General features: G+C 44.0%; 4 protein-coding genes across 5 annotated transcripts; 2 read left to right on the top strand and 2 right to left on the bottom strand.

The window, feature by feature from the left end:
• Positions 1-122: 122 nt before the first annotated feature.
• Positions 123-4,826, bottom strand: LOC135502151 (uncharacterized). The gene is made up of 4 exons (XM_064794779.1): positions 4,342-4,826; positions 2,170-2,359; positions 1,652-1,761; positions 123-1,329 (listed from the first exon to the last, which is right to left on the bottom strand). Exons 1-4 carry the CDS (start codon positions 4,409-4,411, stop codon positions 845-847), a joined length of 855 nt encoding a protein of 284 aa, XP_064650849.1. The 5' UTR covers positions 4,412-4,826; the 3' UTR covers positions 123-844.
• Positions 4,827-6,383: 1,557 nt separating this feature from the next.
• LOC135502111 (alkaline phosphatase-like) lies at positions 6,384-12,368 on the top strand. The gene is made up of 10 exons (XM_064794682.1): positions 6,384-6,548; positions 7,266-7,486; positions 7,604-7,781; positions 8,169-8,341; positions 8,630-8,734; positions 9,021-9,123; positions 9,266-9,400; positions 10,403-10,594; positions 10,832-10,972; positions 11,181-12,368. The coding sequence occupies exons 1-10, from the start codon at positions 6,428-6,430 to the stop codon at positions 11,513-11,515; spliced, it is 1,704 nt and encodes a 567-aa protein (XP_064650752.1). The 5' UTR covers positions 6,384-6,427; the 3' UTR covers positions 11,516-12,368.
• Positions 12,369-12,551: 183 nt separating this feature from the next.
• On the top strand, positions 12,552-18,356 carry LOC135502109 (alkaline phosphatase-like). Its single transcript, XM_064794681.1, has 8 exons — positions 12,552-12,997; positions 14,290-14,510; positions 14,776-14,953; positions 15,208-15,380; positions 15,496-15,847; positions 16,215-16,406; positions 16,705-16,842; positions 17,921-18,356. Exons 1-8 carry the CDS (start codon positions 12,865-12,867, stop codon positions 18,262-18,264), a joined length of 1,731 nt encoding a protein of 576 aa, XP_064650751.1. The 5' UTR covers positions 12,552-12,864; the 3' UTR covers positions 18,265-18,356.
• Positions 18,357-18,503: 147 nt separating this feature from the next.
• LOC135502143 (uncharacterized) lies at positions 18,504-22,146 on the bottom strand. 2 transcript variants are annotated; one of them, XM_064794761.1, is made up of 4 exons: positions 21,894-22,146; positions 20,933-21,107; positions 20,350-20,471; positions 18,504-19,596 (listed from the first exon to the last, which is right to left on the bottom strand). In XM_064794761.1, the coding sequence occupies exons 1-4, from the start codon at positions 21,994-21,996 to the stop codon at positions 19,025-19,027; spliced, it is 972 nt and encodes a 323-aa protein (XP_064650831.1). In that variant the 5' UTR covers positions 21,997-22,146; the 3' UTR covers positions 18,504-19,024. The 2 variants fall into 2 exon arrangements, with proteins under 2 accessions (XP_064650831.1, XP_064650830.1); XM_064794760.1 differs by lacking the exon at positions 20,350-20,471 and adding an exon at positions 19,870-20,057.
• Between the last annotated feature and the right edge of the window lie 504 nt (positions 22,147-22,650).

Below are 22,650 nucleotides of genomic sequence, written 5' to 3'. Positions count from 1 at the left end.
CTGATATGACAAGACATGATTTAATACCTACATACTGCGCAGAAAATATATGCCGATATGCTTGACACACTTTTTTTGCAGCGGGCACAAGTTACACAACACCCAATTGTTTTCGTTTTTTCTGGGAAGGAAAGACCGCAAAATGTATCTAAGGTACCTTTAAGTACTTTTCATTACACTGAAAAAGCCGTCATAACGTTTATGCCCTTGCCGGTTTAAGCCTATTGATCACCCTGAAAGGTGTTTCGTGGGGGTCGGTCAAGATTTCCCCTGATGGCCCTCTCAGACTGTAGAACGAAGTGCGCATTCAGGCGTATAGGTGCGAGCGGGCTTTGTTTAAAGACAATAGGCCATGTATTGGGCTAGGTCTGAATTCTTTTAACTGTGCGGTAGGGCAAAATAACTCTCGGAATTAGTTGCAGATATCGTATTTATAAATCATTTATATTTTCGAAATGCGACGCGCTGAATAAGACTTGTGTATTTCTTGCTAACGCATTTCGAAACGCTATCGTTCTACGATATGTTAAAAAGAAAGTTATAGATGATATTGAAAACGTCATGAACTTGTTACATGTTATCACGGACGTGTATAGAAGTCTGTGACTTTATAGATTGTCATGAGCTACTCGTACTCCATTTAATAGTACTATGTATATGTTTGCATCATCTGACAAAGCTATGGCACGAAGAAGGCTGGCTGAAAAAGGGCATAAATTAGGCTCTATTGTTCGAACCAGCCGATTCTAGATATACCCGCGCATCTGCACGAAGAAAATGCACAACCCAGCAAATGCTAACCAAAGGTTCTGAAGTTCTCCAAAGAAACACAGTCAAAATCATATCAAATTCTGTTCAAACCGGAAGATGCGTGCAATCTATGCGCATGTCCGGGGCGAGGTTTATTCCGATCCCCGCGTGTTTGTTTTTGACTCGCACTATGTCCATTCGAGATTGACAATACAACGTGTTTTTTATTTGGCCGAGAGCGATCACTCTTTGGGGTGGCCCTCCTTGCATCCATAGCCGAAGGCCTCCGAACGTCTGCAGAAAGTCCTCGCTCTTTCCCGCCCGGTCTCGGGGCATCTGCCGAATGCCTCCGAACATCACTCGGAGGTACACGCATTTCGGAACGGGGAGAAAGCGGGCCTTCGGTCGACCTCCTGCGACTAGACCCCGCCCGAGGCGAATCACGACATTTCTTTCGAGAAATGTCGATGTGTTTGGGTGGTTTTATGACCCTTGTCCTTCCATCCTGGCCTTCTATGACGACCACAGTCGGGCATTCGAGACCTATTTTAGGGCTTCCAGCGTTCTGACGTCGCCGCTCTAGAAAAAAGAAAGGTGACACATTTTATATCCGGAATTTCGAATGGGATCATCTTTCATCTTGTGCGAAGTGACATCGACGTATCAGAAACATCCCGATGACATTGGGTGATATGAATAAAGACCAGCAAATGCTTTTATCTAAATCTCCATGTACATTTACACTAGGCCTTCCTGTACAAAACCGGAGTAAAAGCATTTGCTAGTCTTTATTCATATCACCCAATGGATGCTTATTGAAAAGTATTTGAAATTTACTAATACGTGATCCACAGAGTAATAAGATGGACATTTTTTTGACATCCAAGTGTATTTACTTTACCTTGTTTCTTTTGGTTACCCTCCTTTGCTTTCGCTCCACAGTACGTCACCAGAACTACCAATATCACGATCACCATGAACAGACCAGCAACGACGCCACCAACGATCTCGCTGAAATAAAAAAATGATGGCGAGGATCAGGATTGGATGCCGGTGGAGAAGTATAAAATGTCCCCCTGAAAAAAAATGTCCCCCTGAAAAAAAATGTGTCCTCTTGTATTTTGACTTATTATGGTATATGGTTCTACAGAGGCCACGAATGTCAATAGCGCAGAGATTGAAAGGCATGATATATTCCTTTGTTCCCCTTACATTCTATCCGAGGGCACTTCAAACTTCCACACCGGTGTGAACGCGGGTAATGAAAAGAAATTAAATTTAGTCCAACTGAATGATGCAATGTTTGGAGAGGGATTAATAGGTAGAGAGACCATGCCCCTATTAGACTTTGATAGCAGAGTAGAATTGCTCTAAAACTAAACAACGTATCGCCAGGCTTTTCGAGCAAGTTTTTTTTACCTTTCGCTGGAAGATCTGTGCGGGCCATTCTCCACGCTAATGCAGGAGTCATTCTTGAAGACACTCTTTCCACATTCAGGACAGCAATACTTGAAGGCGTCGCCGCCGCAGCAGAATTCAGCACACCAAACCCCTGGCCTGAATTTCTCGTCCAGCGTGTAATGAGCATCGCAGAATTCACCGGCTTGGCCTGAAAGAGTTATCAATTCATTTTTTATAATATGTACTTTAAACTTCATTTTTATATATATGTACTTGAAAATTCATTTTTATATATATGTACTTTAAACATCATTCTGATTGTCGCCAATTCTTTCGAAATGAAAAAAATGGCACTCTAGACCACCATTAGTTGAGAAGCTCGCGATGTGAAATTTAGAATGGTACCATCTGATATTCCGTGGTAAAAATAACACAATGTCGTTGTGCCTATTTGAAATATTCTGAAAAATGTGGTCCCGTTTTGATACGCGCAACTCAGTCAAAAAGCATTTGAGCAGTCCCGTCATAAAAATGATGACAATAAAAGTTAGGGTCTCATCATTATTTCAGTAATGAATAGATCCACTTGGATGTGTCAAAGTTAAGGCTATAAATCAAACTTGTTTAACCTGGCAGTAATCACATGTTTAGTACAGTTTAACATCTCACTTCATCTTTCATCCGACTCGGAACAAGTAAGTCTTTATATTCTATCTGTCGTTGGTCGGTTCAGGCACTTTGGATTACATCAACAACATGGCAGGGGAGTTTAGATAGCAAGCCAGATTTAGGAAGCGAGAAAAAATATCAGTGATAAGCTTGTATTTTGCACCCTACGGTTTACATCTCTGACCTACTGACGGAAGAAAGCAGAGGGAATGAGTTGGAAATGCTCATAATGTAGATCTCCGCATCTAAAACATTGCTCTAGTTTGCCGAAGCGAATAGCGCGAACTTAATAACTGGATAGCAATCTCAACATCATCAAACCCCTCCCTACACCTATAGTTTCGGTGACACTTGGGGATGGTGTAGAGGAATTAAAAAGCTCAATGTTTGTATTTTGATATAACGAAGAGGAACCGATTGCGGACTACGGCGACGATAACAACCACCGGAAAACGAGGTCAAACAGCGGAGCAGAAACTTATCAGTTTGTATCAAGTCATTCTCTTGCCTTTTTCAGCTGAAAAGTAATACTGGGCTGAAAACCAGGGACTTCTACCTGATAGCTTCACTCCGCTCCTTCCTCATCGAAACGAAATTGAAGTACACGCGGCCCACCTTGACGTCACCCACGCTACACCCTATATATTTATATGAATATTTTTGTTATTATTTCTTCAAAGTGTTCCGACTTATTAGTTGGATCATACCTACAGATTCGCCAAAGCGGTCTTTTCCAGCTATTTTTAGACGAATGTTACTATAAGTAGCGGGCAACAACGTCATTGGGAAAACTAGTTGTATTTTTATTACTTGATGAGAGTCATTGATAAACCGTTTCATTCCGTTTGGATGAAAGACCAGTACTAATTATGTGCATGCACGTGCTTCTGTGTATGTAGGAATCCCCCACACCTGAGGTGAAGTTGATTGAGAAGCATTTCCAGTTTATTGGAATCGCCCATGCATTTCCACTCGTAGGTGTTGTGAATGTACATAGAAGTTTGTCGAGGATAGGATGGATCAAAAAGAATTGTCCCTCTATAGAGATAAGAATCACGTATAGCTGATGAATAATTTATCAATGAAGTGTTTAGCAAATTGGTTCTCATTGAATAGATTCAGTTATCCGATGAGGTCAATTTGCTTCAGGAAAACCATCGTCATATTTTGACGCGGCTGTTTTTGAATGTCGCGAATTGATGTTCCGGTGTCGGCCTCAGAAGTCAGACATCCGACTTTTCAATATGGCATGTCAAAAAACGAAATGCAATGAAAAAAGTGTTCCTTTACTACCGTAGATGCCTATACAAAAATACAAAACTAAGGATTCTACTCATTGACTTTTGAAACTTTTGTCATCAACAATACTTTCGTTGGGAGGATACATCTAGGATTTTTGGTTATTTTCGGTGCCCAACCGGTGACCTTTGGGCCGACTGATAGAACATGATGGCCGGACCATTACAGGACCAAAATAAAGACGATTAATAAACGACAAAAATACCAAGTACATGTACTTACCCTCAAATGGTAGAAGTGATAAAACGAAAGAAACCACTCCCAATACTTTCTGTATTTCCAACGATGACATTGTCGTACTGTATCTGAATCAGCCTCAGTGGTAGTTTCACCTTCTACTCAAACACGTATTTCGTTTCCTCTGTCCTGACTATCCGTTATTTGAAGTGGTTCACATGCAATATCAGGACATTCACTTGGTTACTGAGTTTCGCACGTCAGTTTATTAAACCCCACGTGGCCTTTTTCAATGCTGTTTTAGCATGGAAGAGGTTTGTTTCATGAATTAGTGACGAGCCGCTTGTGGCGACGAAGGCAGCCGTCATGAAACAAGAGCAAATCCCACAGGTGTTCTAGTAGTTAAAGACATCCTTCCGTTACATAGAAATCATAAATGCATTTTTTAGAACCATAAGCCGTTTCCTACTTTTGTCGAGTCATTTGGTAAAGCGTGCTGTTTCAACTAAAACGTAAAGTAATTCACGCCTTCTATCACTGAAGAGTTCCGGACACGTGCCGGAAGCCGAAAGATCGAGAGGCAGATAGAGATCACCAAATTAAAGTAAGATTTGATCAAGGGTATTTTCGTGAGATTTCGAACGAAAGAGTCTCACAGAGTCTCTGCTTTAATTAAGAAAACAGCATTTGATATTCCTAGGGGAATAAGACTTATTCACATCGAGTCATTGTATATAATAAATGTATTTCTAAGAAATTCGGAAACCGTCAATTCCCAACGCGGACACGGCACTCACCAAAGTATATAGTCTCCAATGATTCCACTGAAAGCGTCGTCATAAAACCATCCACACTAGGATTCTTTGAAAGTAATCGACGTATTCCTCTTCGGGAATGCTCGGTAAACTCCGTGCACTACTTTTGTAGGGCGAATTATTGCGCTCAGTGATGCGTGATTCACTCAACGCATGGAAATAGCATGACGTCTGGACGCTGGAACGGCAATTTCGTTTGATGTAAATATATACTTATGTATTATTAAAGGTGTGCGTTCAAGATGATTTTGATAGAGAAACACATTAAATGTACATCCAAATAAGGAGATAGAAAGCAATGTTCGATAGAAATCTCCCAAGCTTCCAAAGTTGGCAATTATTCCAATCCAAGGGTTTCAAGAACGTCAACCAAACGTATTTGCCATTTTCTTTACGAAATCCAAAAGGGGGACAGCAAAAGGAGCGATCTTGAAACTGCCTGTTCCACGATGGGAGAGTTTTAAGTCTTTATGAGTACGATCAAGTATGAATAGGTTGATATTGCCATCAAGGTAGATATATTTTTGTTTATCTGATGATGATGGAATGCATATACTTCATGAAAATCTAACAGATGTGGCCCGGGCTGGCCGAGATTTGCATCAGGTGCAGCATCCGCAGATTCCGTAGTATCGGGTCATGCGGCGGTGAATGCTTTCTTTGACATAAAATGCAAGGGAGGCGTATTTGAGTGGCCTTGACCTTGTGACGTCACTTAATTTGATGATCCCTGATGAACATCCGGTTGGCCTACACAGACTCCCGCGCAAGGTGCCGTTCAAACCCTCGATCCCATGTTATAGTTCGTCTTCTACTTTTGAGCGCTACGCATGTCCTACAGAACTACGCCATGCATCTAATAAAGAAACGTGGCTGTCACGTTATAAGATGGCCAGGTTCTGATCGCTTCACATTTCCTGTCAAAGGACTATTCAACCTACTGCAAAGAATATTGATAAACTCATTAATATCTGATTAAGAAAACGCCAGCCTCTTCTTCTGCATCCTGAGGTTCAGGCTTTTTTACTCCGTCGTCATATACAAAATAACATGGAGAGGCGTAGCCTATGGAATGGTTCTTCCGAGTCAAAGCAAGCTACGCGCTACATGCATACCGATCGTGTTCAGTCTTTATTTCCATCTTGATAATCTTATTCATTTTTAACCATTCGCATTCAAGGTATATCATTGATCCATATATTGTACGTATATCATAAGGTCAAGTGTGTCAGTGGGCCAGTCGTTGTGAGAAGTATTTTTTATAGGCATGCGGGTTCTTTTTCGTGTTTACGACTGACAAACGCCCATCGGTCAAGATGGATTCGTGGAGATATTTTGGAAGTTTTATGGTCCTCTGGGCCTTGTTTTTCCATAACATCCAATGCGCAGAGGAGAGAATTGTCAGGTACGGGGATGAAAGACCGAGGAAACTTGAACGTAAGTTGAAAGTAAAAGTGTTTTTTAGGTAAGATTTCAGAATTGTCCTGTCGTTTTCTGACGAAGAATACAGATTAGCAGTTACGGTATGGCTTAAGCAAGAGTAGTATACAGGGCATCAAACTTGATGGCCGCCAGCGGTCGCATGTATCAGGTGACACCAAGTTTTAGGTCATGACATAGTATGATGTTTTGTACTATGAAAAAAAAAGTTGTGTCCGATGGAGCATGATCATCGAATAAAAAGGACGTCGAGTGTCTTGACTAAAGAATCAGATCAATGCCATAGTTCCTAATACATCTCTTGTATCATCCCTGAACACTTGTGCGCGCGTATAATCGATCTGTGTAAATCGACAAAATTTGCGTACGGTGGGTATGATGTACTGATCTCTCCCACCCCGCCCAAACGTTATGCCCTGGACCTGATTCTTTAGCCTCCTCATGCACTCGGCTTTTTATGTCTAGACCGAGATCCGAGATTGAAGCGCAGAGTAAAATCATTTGTTCCCGGACACTCTATCCGAGGATATTTCAAAGTCACACCGGTTTACCCCTTTTCGTCCTTTGAAAGCCAATCCACTCAAGAAATGCATTTTTAATTAGTTGTGATCCGTCGGAAGGGTGTCTACTACAGGACAATGTTAGCTCCACACATCTTGATAACACTACTTGGCAATGCTGTGTAAAATGACCATGAAATTTGCTCTTTTTCAGCGAAAGAAAAATGGATAAAATTAGGGCAGGAAGACCTTTACAAATCTCTCCGCCAGGTGGACAATTATGGCGTGGCCAAGAACCTCATTCTTTGTATTGGTGATGGCATGGGCCTCCCCTCTATCACCGCAATGAGGATCCTGAAGGGACAGCAGAAGGGAAACCCAGGCGAGGAAGGGTGGCTCAACTTTGAGAAGTTTCCTTCGATGGGCCTAGCAAAGGTAAAGAGTTTAGTTCCCTTCATCCAAGTATGTAGGAACCTACCTCTTTATTGGTTCCGGCATGGCCCTACGCCAAGAAGACTTTGTTACCAACTATAGACTTACAAATTCTTTCAGACCTACGCCACAGACCGTCAAATCTCCGAGTCAGGATCGACCGGTTCCTCCATCCAGACGGGAGTGAAGACGAGGTACAACGTGATAGGCTTCGACGACACGGTGGAGTGGCAGAACTGCTCCACGGAGACACCCGAGGCGGAGGTGTCCTCCTTACGCGACTGGGCGGAAGAAGCAGGTGTGCGGACACGTTTTCTTTCTGTATGATCCCTGAAGCACATATCTTTTGCTCCTTACGATGCCCCCTACTGAACTTTGAGCGGTATTGCCTCCGTAGCCTCCGCCCATCTTGGCGCGCGCTGTCAGGAAGCTGAGCAATGCCAATACAATGAGGGTCAAGATGACGATGCCCAGAGGACCTCACACAATGATATGCCTTATAACTTGGCCCTAGCACTAACGCAAACCATAGCCCTCTTCTCGAAATCGACAATTTCAACTTATGGCCAGCGTTTGTGTTCCTGTACCGTCAGGACTTACTCAGTCAACCTTAAATCCACATCTGCATGAGCATTTGCAAGCAACTTGCAGTAAAACTATTTCGTTCATGTATGTTCTTGTTCAGGCAAGTCTACGGGCTTCGTAACAACCGCCCGGGTCTACCACGCCACACCGGCTGGATCTTATGCCAAGAGTTGTTCTCGTAAGTGGGAGGATGACAGCGACCTGCCCGCCGATGCTAAAGGAAAATGTAAAGATCTGGCCGCTCAATTGATTGGGAGGGGTAAGAATATAAACGTAAGTTGAATCCAAGCTTTCAGTGACTTCCAAAAGCGGAATTTAGGATAAGTCCAATCAAAACGGTCACATTCTGCCTCACTGGTGTGCTCAATAAGCGAATCAGGAGGCCCCATTTAGGGTTCAAAGGTTCGTTCCGGTGAATGATACTTTCGGTATTGGGGGATGCTTGCCCCTGCACGTGCCAATGTTCTCTGGAAGCCCTCAAACACTAGAACATTGTGAATAGAACCCAATGGAAGGACTAGGCCTTGTAGCAAATTTATCATTTTGTTGTTGTTTTGCCAGGTGATATTAGGTGGAGGTCGGCGCGGTCTTATGCCTGACACGGTGGCGGACCCAGAGTACAAAGACAAGAATGGCACTAGGTTAGACGGGAGGAATCTGATTGAGGTACATTGTAGGAGCATTGGCAAGGACTTGGATGGTTCCCAATATTGTGGGAGGAGCAGAGTTGGGACCTGAGGGTTGGCCATGATGCTGAAGGCAAGGAAGGGGCAGCTACAGGCCCGTAGATGGATTCTTGGTCAACGGGGGCGGTGGGACTTCTAGACACACCATTTTTGTTGACTCTTGGGTTTCCCCCTGCCCCCTCTAGCTACGGCTCGGAGTTCAGGGTTGGGAGTGGGTAGAGAGATCTATATCGGCAATACATCCGTCAATTTTTTTTCTACAACAGGAGTGGAAAAAGGACAAAGCAGACAGGAACAAAGAGGCCAAATATGTCTGGAACAAAGACGAGTTTGACAAGGTGGACATCTCGAAAACGGATTATCTGATGGGTAAGCATTCCTACCACGCGTCGGGCATCATTCGCATATTTCTCCTTTTTGTGAGTTAAAACTATGCGATGCCGTTGCACTTGATGATAACATAGCGCCTAGGAAATTTGTTCCTAGCCTATGTTAATTTTGTTGATTTTAGGACTATTCGAGCGATCTCACATGCAGTATGAAATTGACCGGGATAAAAAGAAGGAACCGAGTATTGCTGAGATGACAGATAAAGCCATTAGGATGTTGCAGAAAAATGACAAGGGTTTCTTTCTGTTGCTTGAAGGTGAGTGTTGCATGAAATTCGTAAACTATAGCATTTGCACGAATACCTTTGTACTCTTGCCTGTAACTTATAACAGCGTTTCTTTATGTCTAATACAGAAAGCACTGCGGAACTTAACTGCAATTCTACTGTTTTGGGTGTTGACTCTGCCCTTTCCCCAAAACTATAGGCAGAAACTATAACAGAACTGCCTGAAAGGTGTCTGGTGTCCCTCATGCAATAACTCATCATCATCATCATCATGTCCCGCAGCTGTTCGGCCATTGGGGCGACGCTGCATGCATGACCACTTGGCACCATAGGGATCAGTCCTCTGCAAGGCGGATCAGGTCCTCTGTTCTACGTCCTGTCCAATCTTTTATGTCCTCCATCCAGATCCTCTTTGGGCGCCCTCGCTTTCGCTTTCCCTCAACTGTGCCCAGCAAGATCGTATTTGCAAGGGTTCCCTTGGCTCTGGTCACATGGCCAAACCATCTCCGTTTCCTCTTCTTGGCAACTGTCAACAGGCTGTCGTGACGTCCAATGTGCTGGGTGACCAGCCCTCTGACCTGGATGTTGATGGTGTGTGACGTGTAGTGGATGTTTAGAAGCCTTCTGTAGCAGTTTAGCTCGAACGCGTTGATGCGTTTCTCAGTCTCAGTGTTCAGCGTCCACGACTCAGCAGCATAGAGGAACACCGAGATCACCAATGATCTTAGTAGGTGAAGCTTTGACTGCATAGAGATGTTCCTATCTCGCCAAATCCTCTTCAGTCTTGCCAGGGCTGCTGTAGCTTTGGCAATTCGAACCTTCACCTCCTTCAGTGATGTCCCATCTTCTGTTTGAGTAGAGCCAAGGTAGACGAAATCTGACACTTGCTCCAGATGGTAGTCCCTTGCTCCAGATGGTAGTGCAATAACTGGAGGAGCCAAACACCGAGAGAAATGATGAAACTTGGGAGGTATTTCACCAGAACAAAAACCAACAATTTCTGCTTTAATTTTGTTTAATATCTACGTACAGGTGCACGAATTGATATGGCCCATCACGAAGGAAAGGCTAGAAAGGCGATAGAGGACGGAGTGGCTTTCGATGAGGCTGTGGGTGTGGCCCTTAATCTGACCGACCCCAAGGACACTCTCATTGTTGTGACCGCCGACCACTCTCATGTATTCATGATGGGTGGATACCCGCCAAGAGGCAACCCTATCTTCGGTAAGTTGCTCGGCCAGCTACTTTTGATAGTGCTTGTCTGTTCTTTAAATTCTTCCAGTGCTTTGCATTTTTAGTGCAAGTCACTGGTTCATGAGACTGAGGCGTGGGATTTAGGTGACCGGGAGATGACAGTTATGGTATGACACGTGACCCAAAATGGCGGCGGTAGGAGGAAGGTCATGACCATGATTAGCACCACGTGTGGCGAGTCTGTCAATCTGGTGATTTGTTTTTCAGGGCTGACGACTGCTCTCCCAGGAGAAGACAAGGAGCCGGCTACAGACAAAATGCCTTACACCACCATTGTATATGGTAACGGGCCTGGGTATGTGATCGGACCTGGAGGAGGGAGAACCAACATCACCATGACCAATACATGTAAGCATTACTCTGCACATCGCCGCAAATGAGTATCCGTACGCAGCAAGCGATCACTTACTAAACATATTTACCCTGTTATTTTTCCACAGTATTTCCAGCGAAACTAGTTGGTACCAAATACTTTACCACTCCTAAACTACTTCTTTCTCTTTGGCCAGCGACCAGGCTTTTTACTCTGTTGTGATTCTTCTTTCTTTGTCCACAGCGGATCCGAATTTCAAGGCCCAGGCCCCTGTTCCTGTCCCTGACGAGACCCACAGCGGAGAAGACGTGCCCATCTACGCCCTGGGACCAATGGCGCACCTGTTTCACGGTCTCCACGACAACTCCTACATCAGTCACGTGATGAGTTACGCCGCCTGCATTGGCCCAAACAAGGGCCATTGCGAGAGGCCAGAGACTATAAAGATTCCTGTCGCATTGACATGTTCGACTGAAGCAAAAGATGAACCAAAAATCATTTCGGCAGTTGGGTGTAGTCCCGAGTTCTCAGCAGTTCTGTTGTCTGCGTGCGTATTACTCGGACAGTTGATCTTTTAACTCAGTGAATTTTAGATTAGGCATCACCAGTTTTTCATACAATCTTTGCGTTCTTCCGTGATAGGGGTAATTGAGAGGGGGGGGGGGGGGTTACATCGTGAGGCTCTGTGATGATATCTGGCACAGGAATCCAAATGAATGGATATATTTAAACGTGTAGCATGTAGATACTTAGATGTTATTTCTTCTACAATCTCTTTTACATTCCTGGTTCATCATTATTGACCACAACCATGCAGCAAGTACATTGATACATAATAAAGTTTTATACGTTTTTTCCGTGATAAACCGTAATCTAAATCATTTTGATATCATGCTGGTGCTTGTTTCTTTACTAGACCAGTTGATATTACAATTTCGCCGCCATCGAATACCAGTTCTTCTGTGATACAAATTTTGAATTTTCTTTTGATGTTCTATATTATCTGATATGTACATAAAATGAAAATATGTTATCATGTATTGATTATCATCTTAGACTTTCTATCTAAAGCACTGAAGCATTCCTGGATCGAAAATGTTTCACCAATGCCTGCAAGTTATTGAAACATTGTATTTTGCGTTTAGCTTTACACGTTTCTCGTAATAAATTGTAAAAACACGTACCTGGGCATTATTCTCGTAGAATCTTTCCTCCGCCCAGTTGCTAAGACATTTTCCCCATGTTTCAACGCCCATCGCCCATCGCCCACCGAGATCCCCGTTCTCTGAAAAGATGGATATGACTTCATGACATATATGTACAGGAAGTAATGACTCTCCTGGCTGGTGGATGCCATTCTTCTTTGTTACAAAACAGACTCTGTACGCCCTATTGTCACGAACTATTCAGAGAGTTTGATCGACGAATTGGGTCATCATGCCGATCACATTACAAGACAGTAAATCTCCTTGGAAAAACAATAAGGTCTTGATTGTTGATTTCCGTAAGTCGGGTCAAGAAATTCATTTTCTCCAAATGATTTTAGTCGATTTTCATGACGCAGTTCACATTAGATTTGATAAATATGATTCAGTATCATATCTGTGATGCTCGTGCTTATTTTGTCAACCAAAACCGGCCGGAACAAAACACGAAGAGTTTCTTTTAGGTTTAAACTTTTCAAGGAGTTCATGTACGTGGCCGTAGGGTTTAGAGAAGGATCTTCCGGCTGAGTGGCGCTGTTCTACCGGGTCGTTATCAAGGACCTTATCACCACCAAAGCCAGTTTAGAGGCCTGCTCTTCCATAACAACGCTGTTACAACATATGACATCATAATTTACGTCATTATATATATACAAATATCGAAGCGACGGATATTAGTTTGGCCTGGGAATGAGCGACTAATCACATCCTGACGCTTCAAGATGGACTCGTTGAGAATTCTTGGATGCTTTTTCCTACTTTGTGGTTTATTTTTCCCGACTGGCCAGTGCTTCCAGGGTGAGGACGGGCAACAGATTAAGCCACTGGTGAAGGAAAATGAGAGGAAACTCGAACGTGAGTATAAAAAGTTTGCCATTTACTCCATAACGGCACCTTCACTCGAGAAAAAATCTCTAGAAATTTTTTTTTTTTTTTCTAGACGATTTTAAATGACTTTTTCTCTTTTCGGTTTTCCACAGAACCCTGCATGACTTTTTACTGAGTGGAAATATTCTTTAAGTTTCTCCAAAAAAGCGCTACGGAGAGAGACTTGTTTCGACTCCGTCCAAAGACAGCGGTTTATAGAAAACATTGGCTGAAATATGGTGTCATATAGGTTTTGGTGATGCTACCAGGAAACCCTTATTTCTAAGGGTTTATCAAATAATTTCCTCAGAAGTTCTATGTGCCGTTTGCATTTTTGACAGGTGCGGTGAAGCCACCGCAGTGAGGGTTTAGTCAGTCTGGCCTGCGATACATAGATTTGAAACGAGGATAAGAATATCTATGTCTCGTCAACCATTTGTCAACATTTTGACATAGTTCCTTGTCCAGGCACGCACAAACACAGCATTCACTTGGAATTCAGCTACATGTACTCGAAACAGGGGCTATGGGGTCGAAACTCGAAACAGGGGGGCATTGGGTCGAAACTAAGAGAAAAAAGTACATTCGCTCCTCAATAAGGTTTTGTCATGGTTCTTCACAGTTTATGAACCCGAGATGAGAGTTTTTAGACATCACGTTTTAAAAAGCTATCTCCCTGTGTATTTCGATAAAATGTTCACCAATTCTGGCAACAGCTGAATGATGCTTGTACGGATGATTCTAATGCTTCCTATAGTTTTGTACATGGCCCTTACATAAAAGATCTCAGCAGGTGCTGCCGAAAATAAAGTGTCACCCCAGAGCGAGTGTGTGACGGCTTGTAATAATGATATCGATCATCCACAGAAGAGAAATCATATGTAACATGCCTGTGATGATTGTCAATAAATTCAAGTTTTGATGAACCCTCAAGACTTTGAACGCATTAAATGTCCAAAACCTCTTGTGACCTCAATTCATCAATGACTTTCAAATGACCTTTGAGTCAAAGAAACGGAACCAACAGACAAGCTATGCTGATGCGGTCAAGAACGTCCGGTCGTTTTCATGAATAAAAGCTCTTTATGACCTTCAAAGTCAGTTCATCAGTGACCTTCCAGCCAAGGAAAACTGGACGAAAGCAGGGCAGGCACTCCTTGCCGTCTCCAAGACAACGGTGGTATGGCCAATGCTTCACGTGGAATGATGAAAATCTCATGTTGACCGCACCGCCCCTCATCAAGTCATGGAAATTTACCATAATGACCTTGAACTTTCAGCCAAGGAAAACTGGATGAAAGCAGAACAGGAGGATCTCCTTAAATCTCTTCGTATCCAAGACAACTATGGCGTGGCCAAGAACACCATTCTCTTCATTGGGGATGGCATGGGCATCTCTACCCTCACGGCCATGCGGATCCTAAAGGGACAGAAGAAGGGTAACCCTGGCGAAGAGGAAAGACTCAATTTTGAAGATTTTCCGGCATTGGGCTTAGCTAAGGTAGGTATCACGAAAGATACACCCCTTTGCACTTCCAAATCCAATACGCTATCGTAGAGTTGAGAAAACGCTGATCTTGAATTTGAATAAGACCGGACCTAACCCCACTTTAGAGCCTACCAAATGAGCGCGCCGGAGATGCAGAATTCGGCACTTTCGATTCGTCAATCCACTGGAACTAACCCCACTTTTTACTTTCGGAAACCCCTGTATGAGGCCGTTTTCATTATTGCCCCGTGATCTGCAATTTCATTCTTCTCCACAGACCTACGCCACAGACAGACAGATTGCCGAGTCGGGCACCACCGGATCAGCCATTCAGACTGGCGTGAAGACAAGGTACAATCTACTCGCCTACGACGACACGGTGGAGTGGGCGAACTGCTCCTCCGAGAACCCAGAGGCTCAGCTGCCCTCGTTGCGAGACTGGGCCGAGGAAGCAGGTACGACAACAGCTCATGCATACCCCACCGAATGCACTCAATGTGTTGTCTCTTCCAAAATGTTGTGGCCAACTATCAAACTGTTGCGAGACACTGTGATCTTTCTGTGCCAAAATGACAAGCTGCGACCGTGTTGCAACTGTCCCGTAGTTTGTTACCATTGTGATATAACTGAATTTGTAGTAGATTGCCAAAAGTCATTTCCGTCATCTCTTAGATTTCTGGCTTTGATTCTTAGTTCTCGTTTGTTGCAGGAAAGTCAACTGGTATTGTCACAACGGCCCGTATTAACCACGCAACCCCAGCTGGCGCCTACGCTAAGACATGCTCAAGAAAGTGGGAAGATGACAGCAACCTTCCCCCAGATGCTCTGGGAAAATGTAAAGATATTGCAGCGCAGTTGATTGAGAGGGGGCAAAATATCACGGTAGGTTAGCCAAGACTTCTGGTCCCTCCATGATAACTATACTCAATCCCTCTGCTGACCGCGCCCTACTGTCCGCAGAGCGAAAGCTGAAAAAGATCACATTTTGTCTTTCCAGGTCCTTCTTGGTGGTGGTCGTCGCGGCCTCATGCCCGAGACTGAAGCAGATCCGGAGTACCCGTCGAAGACTGGTAGAAGGAAAGATGGGCGTAATCTGATCGAGGAATGGAAGAAGGATAAAGCTAACCGCCAGATGAAGGCCAAATACGTCTGGAACAAAGAGGACTTTGATAGCATTGATGTATCGAAGACGGACTATCTGATGGGGCTATTTGAAAATTCACACATGATGTACGAGTTAGACCGTGAGAAGGATGCCGAGCCGAAAGAACCGAGTATTGCCGAGATGACCAATAAAGCCATTAGGATGTTGCAGAAGAATGACAAGGGTTTCTTTTTGCTGGTTGAAGGTGAGTATCGTCGAGTACGGGAACAAAAAACCTTACGTCTCGACGCCTTTGAGATTCGTCTTTGTTCGCTGCAATTTGGTGCCGAGTTCCGAGATACCGGGAAGCGATCGAATAGTGTCAATCGCCGGGTGTGGACACTACGCCCTGCTGTGAAAGCTGTAATTGGCGAAGAGTTTCCATACGCAAGCAACATCAGGAACAAGGGCAAAGATAGGAGGATCAAACGATTGTGTATATTCAATTCGATTTTATAGAATACGTCATCCTCGGAACAATACTTACGAGGATGGCTGCTGCAGTGTGGCCCTCAACAACTATATACGACAGCATTTCGTATTTACTATTAGCATCATATCTTTTCAACCAGGAGCCAGAATAGACCACGGCCACCACGCGGGAAAAGCCAGGCTAGCTATCGAAGACGGCGTGGCATTCGAGGAAGCCGTCGGCGAGGCACTCAAACTGACCGACCCCAAGGACACTCTCATTGTTGTGACTGCTGATCACTCACACGTTTTCATGATGGGCGGATACCCGCCAAGAGGCAACCCTCTCTTCGGTAACTTTATTCTTCCTGCCATTTTCATCTCTTCTCAGATGCCCAATACGCGGATTGTCTTGAAACAAAGCCCATTCGCACCTTATCCTAAATTCTTTGTTCTGTAGTCTTATCAAAGTGTTATTGTTCAACTGCCTTGTCTGGGTTAATCTTGATAACATCGACCACAACGAAGAGCTTTCAGGGGGTAGATAGGCCTGGATCGACAATGGCATTACGTAGCCTTCTACTAAAATGGCGCCTTACCTTTTTGCGACAGATTTATATACAGCTGCTGTAATCCATGGGTCTATTCCAGGTTTGACGACTGCTCTCCCGGGGCAAGACAAGGAACCGGCAACAGACAAGATGCCTTACACAACCATCGTCTATGGTAATGGACCTGGGTATGCTCTCGGGGCGAATGGGCGCGCCAACATCACCGGAGTGAACACTTGTAAGTGTCCTGTCGTGTTGGCACCTCCAGGGGAATATCAGTATCCTCTGAATTCAATGATAACACGATGATAAAAGTCTATTCGGTATATTGTCTCTCACGATAAAGTCAGAATAGGCTGACCAGCAGTAACATGACCTATACGGACGAAGGTTCGCGCACTACTCCTTATTTGACCTAGTTTATCAGTACCGTTTGCGAAATTTTTTTCTGCAGGATACTTCTGCCATAGTGTACATCTGACAGCCAATCAGAATTCAAGGCAAGCACGTGTCTTTGTTGACATCATCTTTCCACATGGCGCAATAATGTCAACAATGCCACGTGTTCTGATAATCTTGGAAAGAACAAGTTAGCAAATGGTTAGAGGAGTATAATATGTAAAGTCAAGGACTTTACATATTTTATACAATGGCCCTTCAACAATGTTCAAACTACCAAAATAGGCCTGATACCTTCAACAAACAGCAGACATCGGATACACTGTCCCTTTAATAATTATCAACATTGGCAACACTGTCAGTGTCACTACCCCTTAAAATTTCACAAATCAATGCATGCACTGCAATGTAGCGATCAGATCAGCTGATGCCTCTTTTGTACGCATAATATCATCAATTTTACAATGAATCTGTGCAATTCATTCCTAAACACTACGACACAAACCTTGAGTTGAGCATAATTGGGGTCAGACAATGAACTATTGTCACATTCACAGTTGAAGTGGCACTCGGCATGCGACTCGGTATCGTCCATTGTATTTGCATTATCATGCATAAATAAACAGTGTGACGTCAAAGATCGCGCCAATTGTGATTGGCTGTCAGATGTACACTGTGGCAGAAGTATCCTGCAGAAAAAAATTTCGCGTACCGTTTGGTCATCTGGTGAGGGTACTGACGCGACGGAGGCCGAGGCTCCGGAGGAAGGGGCGGCCAATCTTTTGGCCTACATAACAGTACTATTTTGCTACGAGATGGGGGCAATTATTTTGTACAGGACGTAAGGGGTGAAAAAGCCTTGAATCTCAGGAAGGTTTACAATGAGATTGATCGTACTCTTCTTTCTTTGTCCACAGCGGATCCGAATTACAAGGCCCAGGCCCCCGTTCCCGTCGTTGACGAGACCCACAGCGCAGAAGACGTAGCTATCTATGCCCTGGGACCAATGGCGCACCTGTTTCACGGTCTCCATGACAACGCCTACATCGCCCACGTGATGAGCTACGCCGCCTGCATGGGGCCTAACAAGGACCATTGTGAGAAGCCAAAAGTGGTGACACTTCCGAGCGGATTGACATGCATCACGGACCCAAATAATCTGATCCATCCACTATTAATCAGCGGCTCTGAATCGGATGTTACAATATCTCTAACGCTGGTCTTCCTCTGTGTTTCGCTTTGTCAATTCTTTCAATTTTGAATAGCTGGATTTATAGACATAACTTTTCCCACTATGCAAATGTATTTTTCAGAAGTAAATATTGTGGATATTTTTCAGAAGTATGTAAAATTCAAGAAAATAAAAGTATTTATTCTAACAAAAAGATCGTTCTGTTACGTCGGCCTTTACCGCTGGGTTTATCAGAAAGAAGACCTCCCGTTCATAATGATTAGATTATCATAGCACCGTATAGTAAGACAAAAAGACACGACAAGAACTAAGAAAATCACAAAGTTTATTGTCATTTGTTAAGATAGGCACAGTATGAAGATGAGAAATACTTTCAGAGATTTGGAATATGTACATTACATGACGGTGAAAGAGGAAATGATGATCCCAATGATTTATGTTCTGCGCTGATTGGTCTAAATGGATTGTGGGCATTACGTCAGAATACATGTGTACTAGATTAATACTGTCATGACATCTATTCGAATGATGGGAGTATAATTTGTCAAGTCCCTTCAGTCAGCTATAGATGGGTAGACAGCAGTGAAATCCCGACTAATCAAACTCGCCATAGGCCTCAAGATCCAAAGAGTAAGGATGTAAAAAGTGCCCGAAGTCATTTGATGTCATCTTAAAACACCCACGTAGGCTTTAGGACATATCCATGTACCAAGTGATAGGGTTCCTTGCTGGGGTTCATCCTACAACTACCATGAAGTACTTTTCAGGAAATCAACATTCGAAAGATGTTAAACCACGTTTCAGATACATGCAATGTACAACTCTGGCATCATGTTACCCGAGGCTGATTATTCAACATGTCTAGTTCGACTGGCTCTGGCGATGGCCTGACAGATAAAACAATACTAGAGGGGGTTTCAGTCCTATTCTGATCAACCGGGGGCAAGCGTCCAGGATGTTTCGGAGCATGTAGCGGCGTGTCTACAAATGCTTGATTGTTCTGTTCAAATCCAGCTGCTTCCCGACTCCCCAGCGGGATGATTTGTTCTGTTGAACCGTAGTCTCGACGTGGACTTGGCTCAGGATGAACCTCCACGGAATGCAGTGTCTCTCCGTCGAAATCCGATACTGACGGGTCAGAAATAATCGGCACAGTATCGTGGGAAGGACCATCGTTAATTTGTAAAATTGCAGCGTCTGAAGGATTGATTAAACCGGAGTCTGCTGCTGGAGTATCATCCGCGTCTGATCCCGCATCGCTCTGGGGTCGCGAGAACGGGAGCGAGGATTGGGGAGCGCTTTCTTCGGCAAGTTGCATAGATTGCGGATCAGGAGGGAGAGAAGCAGGCATTGTGACCTGTTTTGGATAGGCACCAGTGTAAGACTTCGAAGGCGGTGGACCTGAAAAACGTATAGTGGTATTAGATTAGAATAGCAATTTCGATGAAGATCAAGAAGCATGGAAGATTTCTGCAGACGTATCAGACTTCAAATAACTTCTTCCCTGGAGCCTTCATGTCATTTTTAACCGAAAGTCAATGGCATGAGGTTACATCTAGTCTAAGGTTCATTGCACATCATTGGCATCTCAAGGGTAGTTAAGGTCATAAATACAAGGAGAGAAGCTGAAAGGCTCGCATGCATCAGCTGTAGTCAGTTATGTAGAACCCCCACCTTGGGCTTCAGCGAGCGTGGCATCGGTTATAGGGATGCGTGTTTGGAGTGTGTGGACCTGCACCGGACTTATTTGGTTTCTCATCCTTATTGTCTCAGGATCATCACATTTTCCCAGTAAGGCCAAAACAGTGACAACCACGCCCCCTATTATGTAAATTCCAATGAAGACACATTGTACTATAGTGCTGAAATGAACAAGACGAAAAAAGTGTGCTGTAGTGCAAAATGATTAGGCGACTAACTACTACATGTTCTGGGGGTACTTGTACCGTACTGAGAAAAGTCAGCATGCCATTGCGGTGGTGATCCGGAATTCAGAGTGAGACAAACAGGTGCCTCTTCCGACTGAAAAAGCCCTGACGAATTCGACCACCACTACAAAGGAAATTGCTCTTCTCGGCCCAGTTCGTACTCTCTAAACACGTAAAGCTAGGGCAGCATCAACATCATCTACCCTCCACCAGTAAGACAACCTACCCGGCATATGTTTCCGTCTTCTCGGACACCTCCCAGTGTCCAAGCACCCGTTACTCTGAAGGCCCCAAACAAGCAGTATAATTACAAACCACAGAGCCATAAAAGCACCTTGGATAATCGTGCTGAAAATGAGATTAGGATATGCTAAACTGTACTGCTTTGAATACTCTGTGTCACTGTTACATGTTTGGGCAACAGGAACTCGTTTTGAACAAGTGATATATCAGCAACTCTGTTTCATGTGAGATGTTGAGACATGTCATGCCGACCCATTGGCGTTGCACGTCGGTAACCCGCTACTAGAATATTTGTGTACATTTTATGATGCAGCCATGAATCGCTCTAAACGAGGAACTGATAGAAGAGGCTTGGCGCTTTCTGATTCTACTAAAAATAACAAATGTTTGTGTACATTTTTGGATGCATCCACATACCACCCCCATTACCGCACCCACTACCACATCTAGAACTTTAGACATCGTGTTTTCCTATGGAAATGTGTCCATGTGTATGTATACTTTCGGACGACGATTCCAATATAAATCATAGCATAGGCTACCGGTATCTTCCCAATGAGACTTACCCCGTTGGGTCCCATTCCTCTTCAAGGCAAGTACCACTCTGACTAATACTAAGTGAGCAATTCGAGCAGCAGTATTTCTTGTAAACGCTTCCACAGCAGAACTCATCACAGTCTTCGCCAGGAATCAATGCACCCGTTGTGTTGAAGTAAGCCGTGCACTGTTCTTTAGCCGAGGCTGGAAAAAGAAAATCAATTACATTTTCTAAAGGATTTGCTGATACCCAGGGAACTAAGTATCTCTTTTTAGATCACTGGCATGACGCACTCCAATATGATATATAAAAAAGTTGCACGGCAGTGTAAAGAAGTTTAGTCTATAGGCATATTGCACATGGCAGATGACGTTCTAATCCTATTGTTCGAATGCAGCGGTCATCAGTGTTAACTCTGTCCCGCCTGGTATGGGTCCCGCCCGGTAAGGGGCCCACCTAGGGCTGCCACGGAGTTCAGGTTGAATCCAAACCTAGCCTTCGACAAAAATCCAAAGTGGCGACCGCCTGACCAGGGCCAGGGGTATCTGACAGCTGCATAAGGGCGCAAACCCCTTCAAGCTTATTAACACGCATTGGGGTGGGGCAGGGCATGGGTGTGGTAGGCCCTCAGTTACACAATATAATGCTTATGAATATGACCTTGGCAGGTCCAGAATTAGGGCCTACTGTGAGGGTGTTTCAGCCACGAAGTGCCAATTATCAGGGGGGACCGAACATACATGGACAGGGGAAATCCGGGGGAAATCATCTTGGCAGCAGCCTCCTGTGATTACGTCACGAGGCTAGCAGACGATAACCCAACCTCGGCTGCAGTGGATTCTCACAGATTCTCACAGAAAAATATCCGGTCGAAGCGAATGAACGTTCAAACATGGTGATCTAAAGGGTTAAACAGATATATGATAATACCTAGACACGATATGAATAGATATGGGATGTTATTTATACGGAATAATGGCACAACTTACCATAATTTATAGAAAATGTCAGAAATATCACACCTAACAATGCCGGAGCTGCCACTCCAGATTCTAGCACCCATAATACCCGTTTATACCTCCAGAAATCCATAACTTTTACGTAAATCTTATTCCTAACTACATTCTAGAAACCTCCAGTGTTATAGTTCACTATAAATCCCGGATATAAACAGCAATCGTAGCACAGAACATCGTGGTTTATACAGTACTACTTTGCATAGGCTATGCACGTACACTACTCCATTTTGTGTGTATTGTCGTATCGATTACCATATCGATTAAGTGTCAGGCGGAGAAGGTCGTGACGTCATTTATCTCGCCACGCACAGTTCAGTTTGCAGTAGTAGAACAACACTGTGTGTGTAATTTCCCGTATACTCCAATGCCAAATTAGGTCTAGTTATGTCAACCTATTTGACCAGCCTGGTGACCAATAACTGCGAATTTTGCACTGAAGTTTTGACACGAAATACCACTGGTGTGACTCAATGAGTTGGGCAGAATGATATTAGTCAAGACTTCAGGTCAAGACAATTGCACAATACTGTAAATGGATAGAAATGGATATGTTTGGGGCGAGGGGAGCTAGGGCATATAGTAAAACGAATCAAACGAGGTGCATGCCGGCAGAAGTGTGTGGGGTCTCCGGTGTTCTCCTACTTCCGTTACATTCGCCCAATATTCTTTGTAAAGCTAATAGGTTTCCAATTGACGCACAGCTCTGATCTCAGACTTCACTAGCCCC

This window comes from Lineus longissimus, chromosome 18, assembly GCF_910592395.1.
Source record: "Lineus longissimus chromosome 18, tnLinLong1.2, whole genome shotgun sequence".
Classification (NCBI taxonomy): domain Eukaryota; kingdom Metazoa; phylum Nemertea; class Pilidiophora; order Heteronemertea; family Lineidae; genus Lineus; species Lineus longissimus.
The sequence above is the reverse complement of the archived record's forward strand: the minus strand, read 5'-3'. Positions and strand labels throughout refer to the sequence as shown.

What these genes read in the sequence shown, in the direction of transcription:
- LOC135502151 (XM_064794779.1), bottom strand. Translation starts at nt 4,411, where the DNA reads ATGTCATCGTTGGAAATACAGAAAGTATTGGGAGTGGTTTCTTTCGTT. An exon ending in ATCACTTCTACCATTTGAGG is followed by an intron (nt 2,360 to 4,341) that starts GTAAGTACATGT and finishes TAACTCTTTCAG; the next exon opens with GCCAAGCCGGTGAATTCTGC. An exon ending in CACAGATCTTCCAGCGAAAG is followed by an intron (nt 1,762 to 2,169) that starts GTAAAAAAAACT and finishes TTTTTATTTCAG; the next exon opens with CGAGATCGTTGGTGGCGTCG.
- LOC135502111 (XM_064794682.1), top strand. Translation starts at nt 6,428, where the DNA reads ATGGATTCGTGGAGATATTTTGGAAGTTTTATGGTCCTCTGGGCCTTG. An exon ending in CGACTGGGCGGAAGAAGCAG is followed by an intron (nt 7,782 to 8,168) that starts GTGTGCGGACAC and finishes GTTCTTGTTCAG; the next exon opens with GCAAGTCTACGGGCTTCGTA. An exon ending in ACGGGAGGAATCTGATTGAG is followed by an intron (nt 8,735 to 9,020) that starts GTACATTGTAGG and finishes TTTCTACAACAG; the next exon opens with GAGTGGAAAAAGGACAAAGC.
- LOC135502109 (XM_064794681.1), top strand. Translation starts at nt 12,865, where the DNA reads ATGGACTCGTTGAGAATTCTTGGATGCTTTTTCCTACTTTGTGGTTTA. An exon ending in TTTCTTTTTGCTGGTTGAAG is followed by an intron (nt 15,848 to 16,214) that starts GTGAGTATCGTC and finishes CTTTTCAACCAG; the next exon opens with GAGCCAGAATAGACCACGGC. An exon ending in AAGAGGCAACCCTCTCTTCG is followed by an intron (nt 16,407 to 16,704) that starts GTAACTTTATTC and finishes GGTCTATTCCAG; the next exon opens with GTTTGACGACTGCTCTCCCG.
- LOC135502143 (XM_064794760.1), bottom strand. Translation starts at nt 21,996, where the DNA reads ATGGATTTCTGGAGGTATAAACGGGTATTATGGGTGCTAGAATCTGGA. An exon ending in GACATTTTCTATAAATTATG is followed by an intron (nt 21,108 to 21,893) that starts GTAAGTTGTGCC and finishes TTCTTTTTCCAG; the next exon opens with CCTCGGCTAAAGAACAGTGC. An exon ending in GAGGAATGGGACCCAACGGG is followed by an intron (nt 20,058 to 20,932) that starts GTAAGTCTCATT and finishes TGTTCATTTCAG; the next exon opens with CACTATAGTACAATGTGTCT.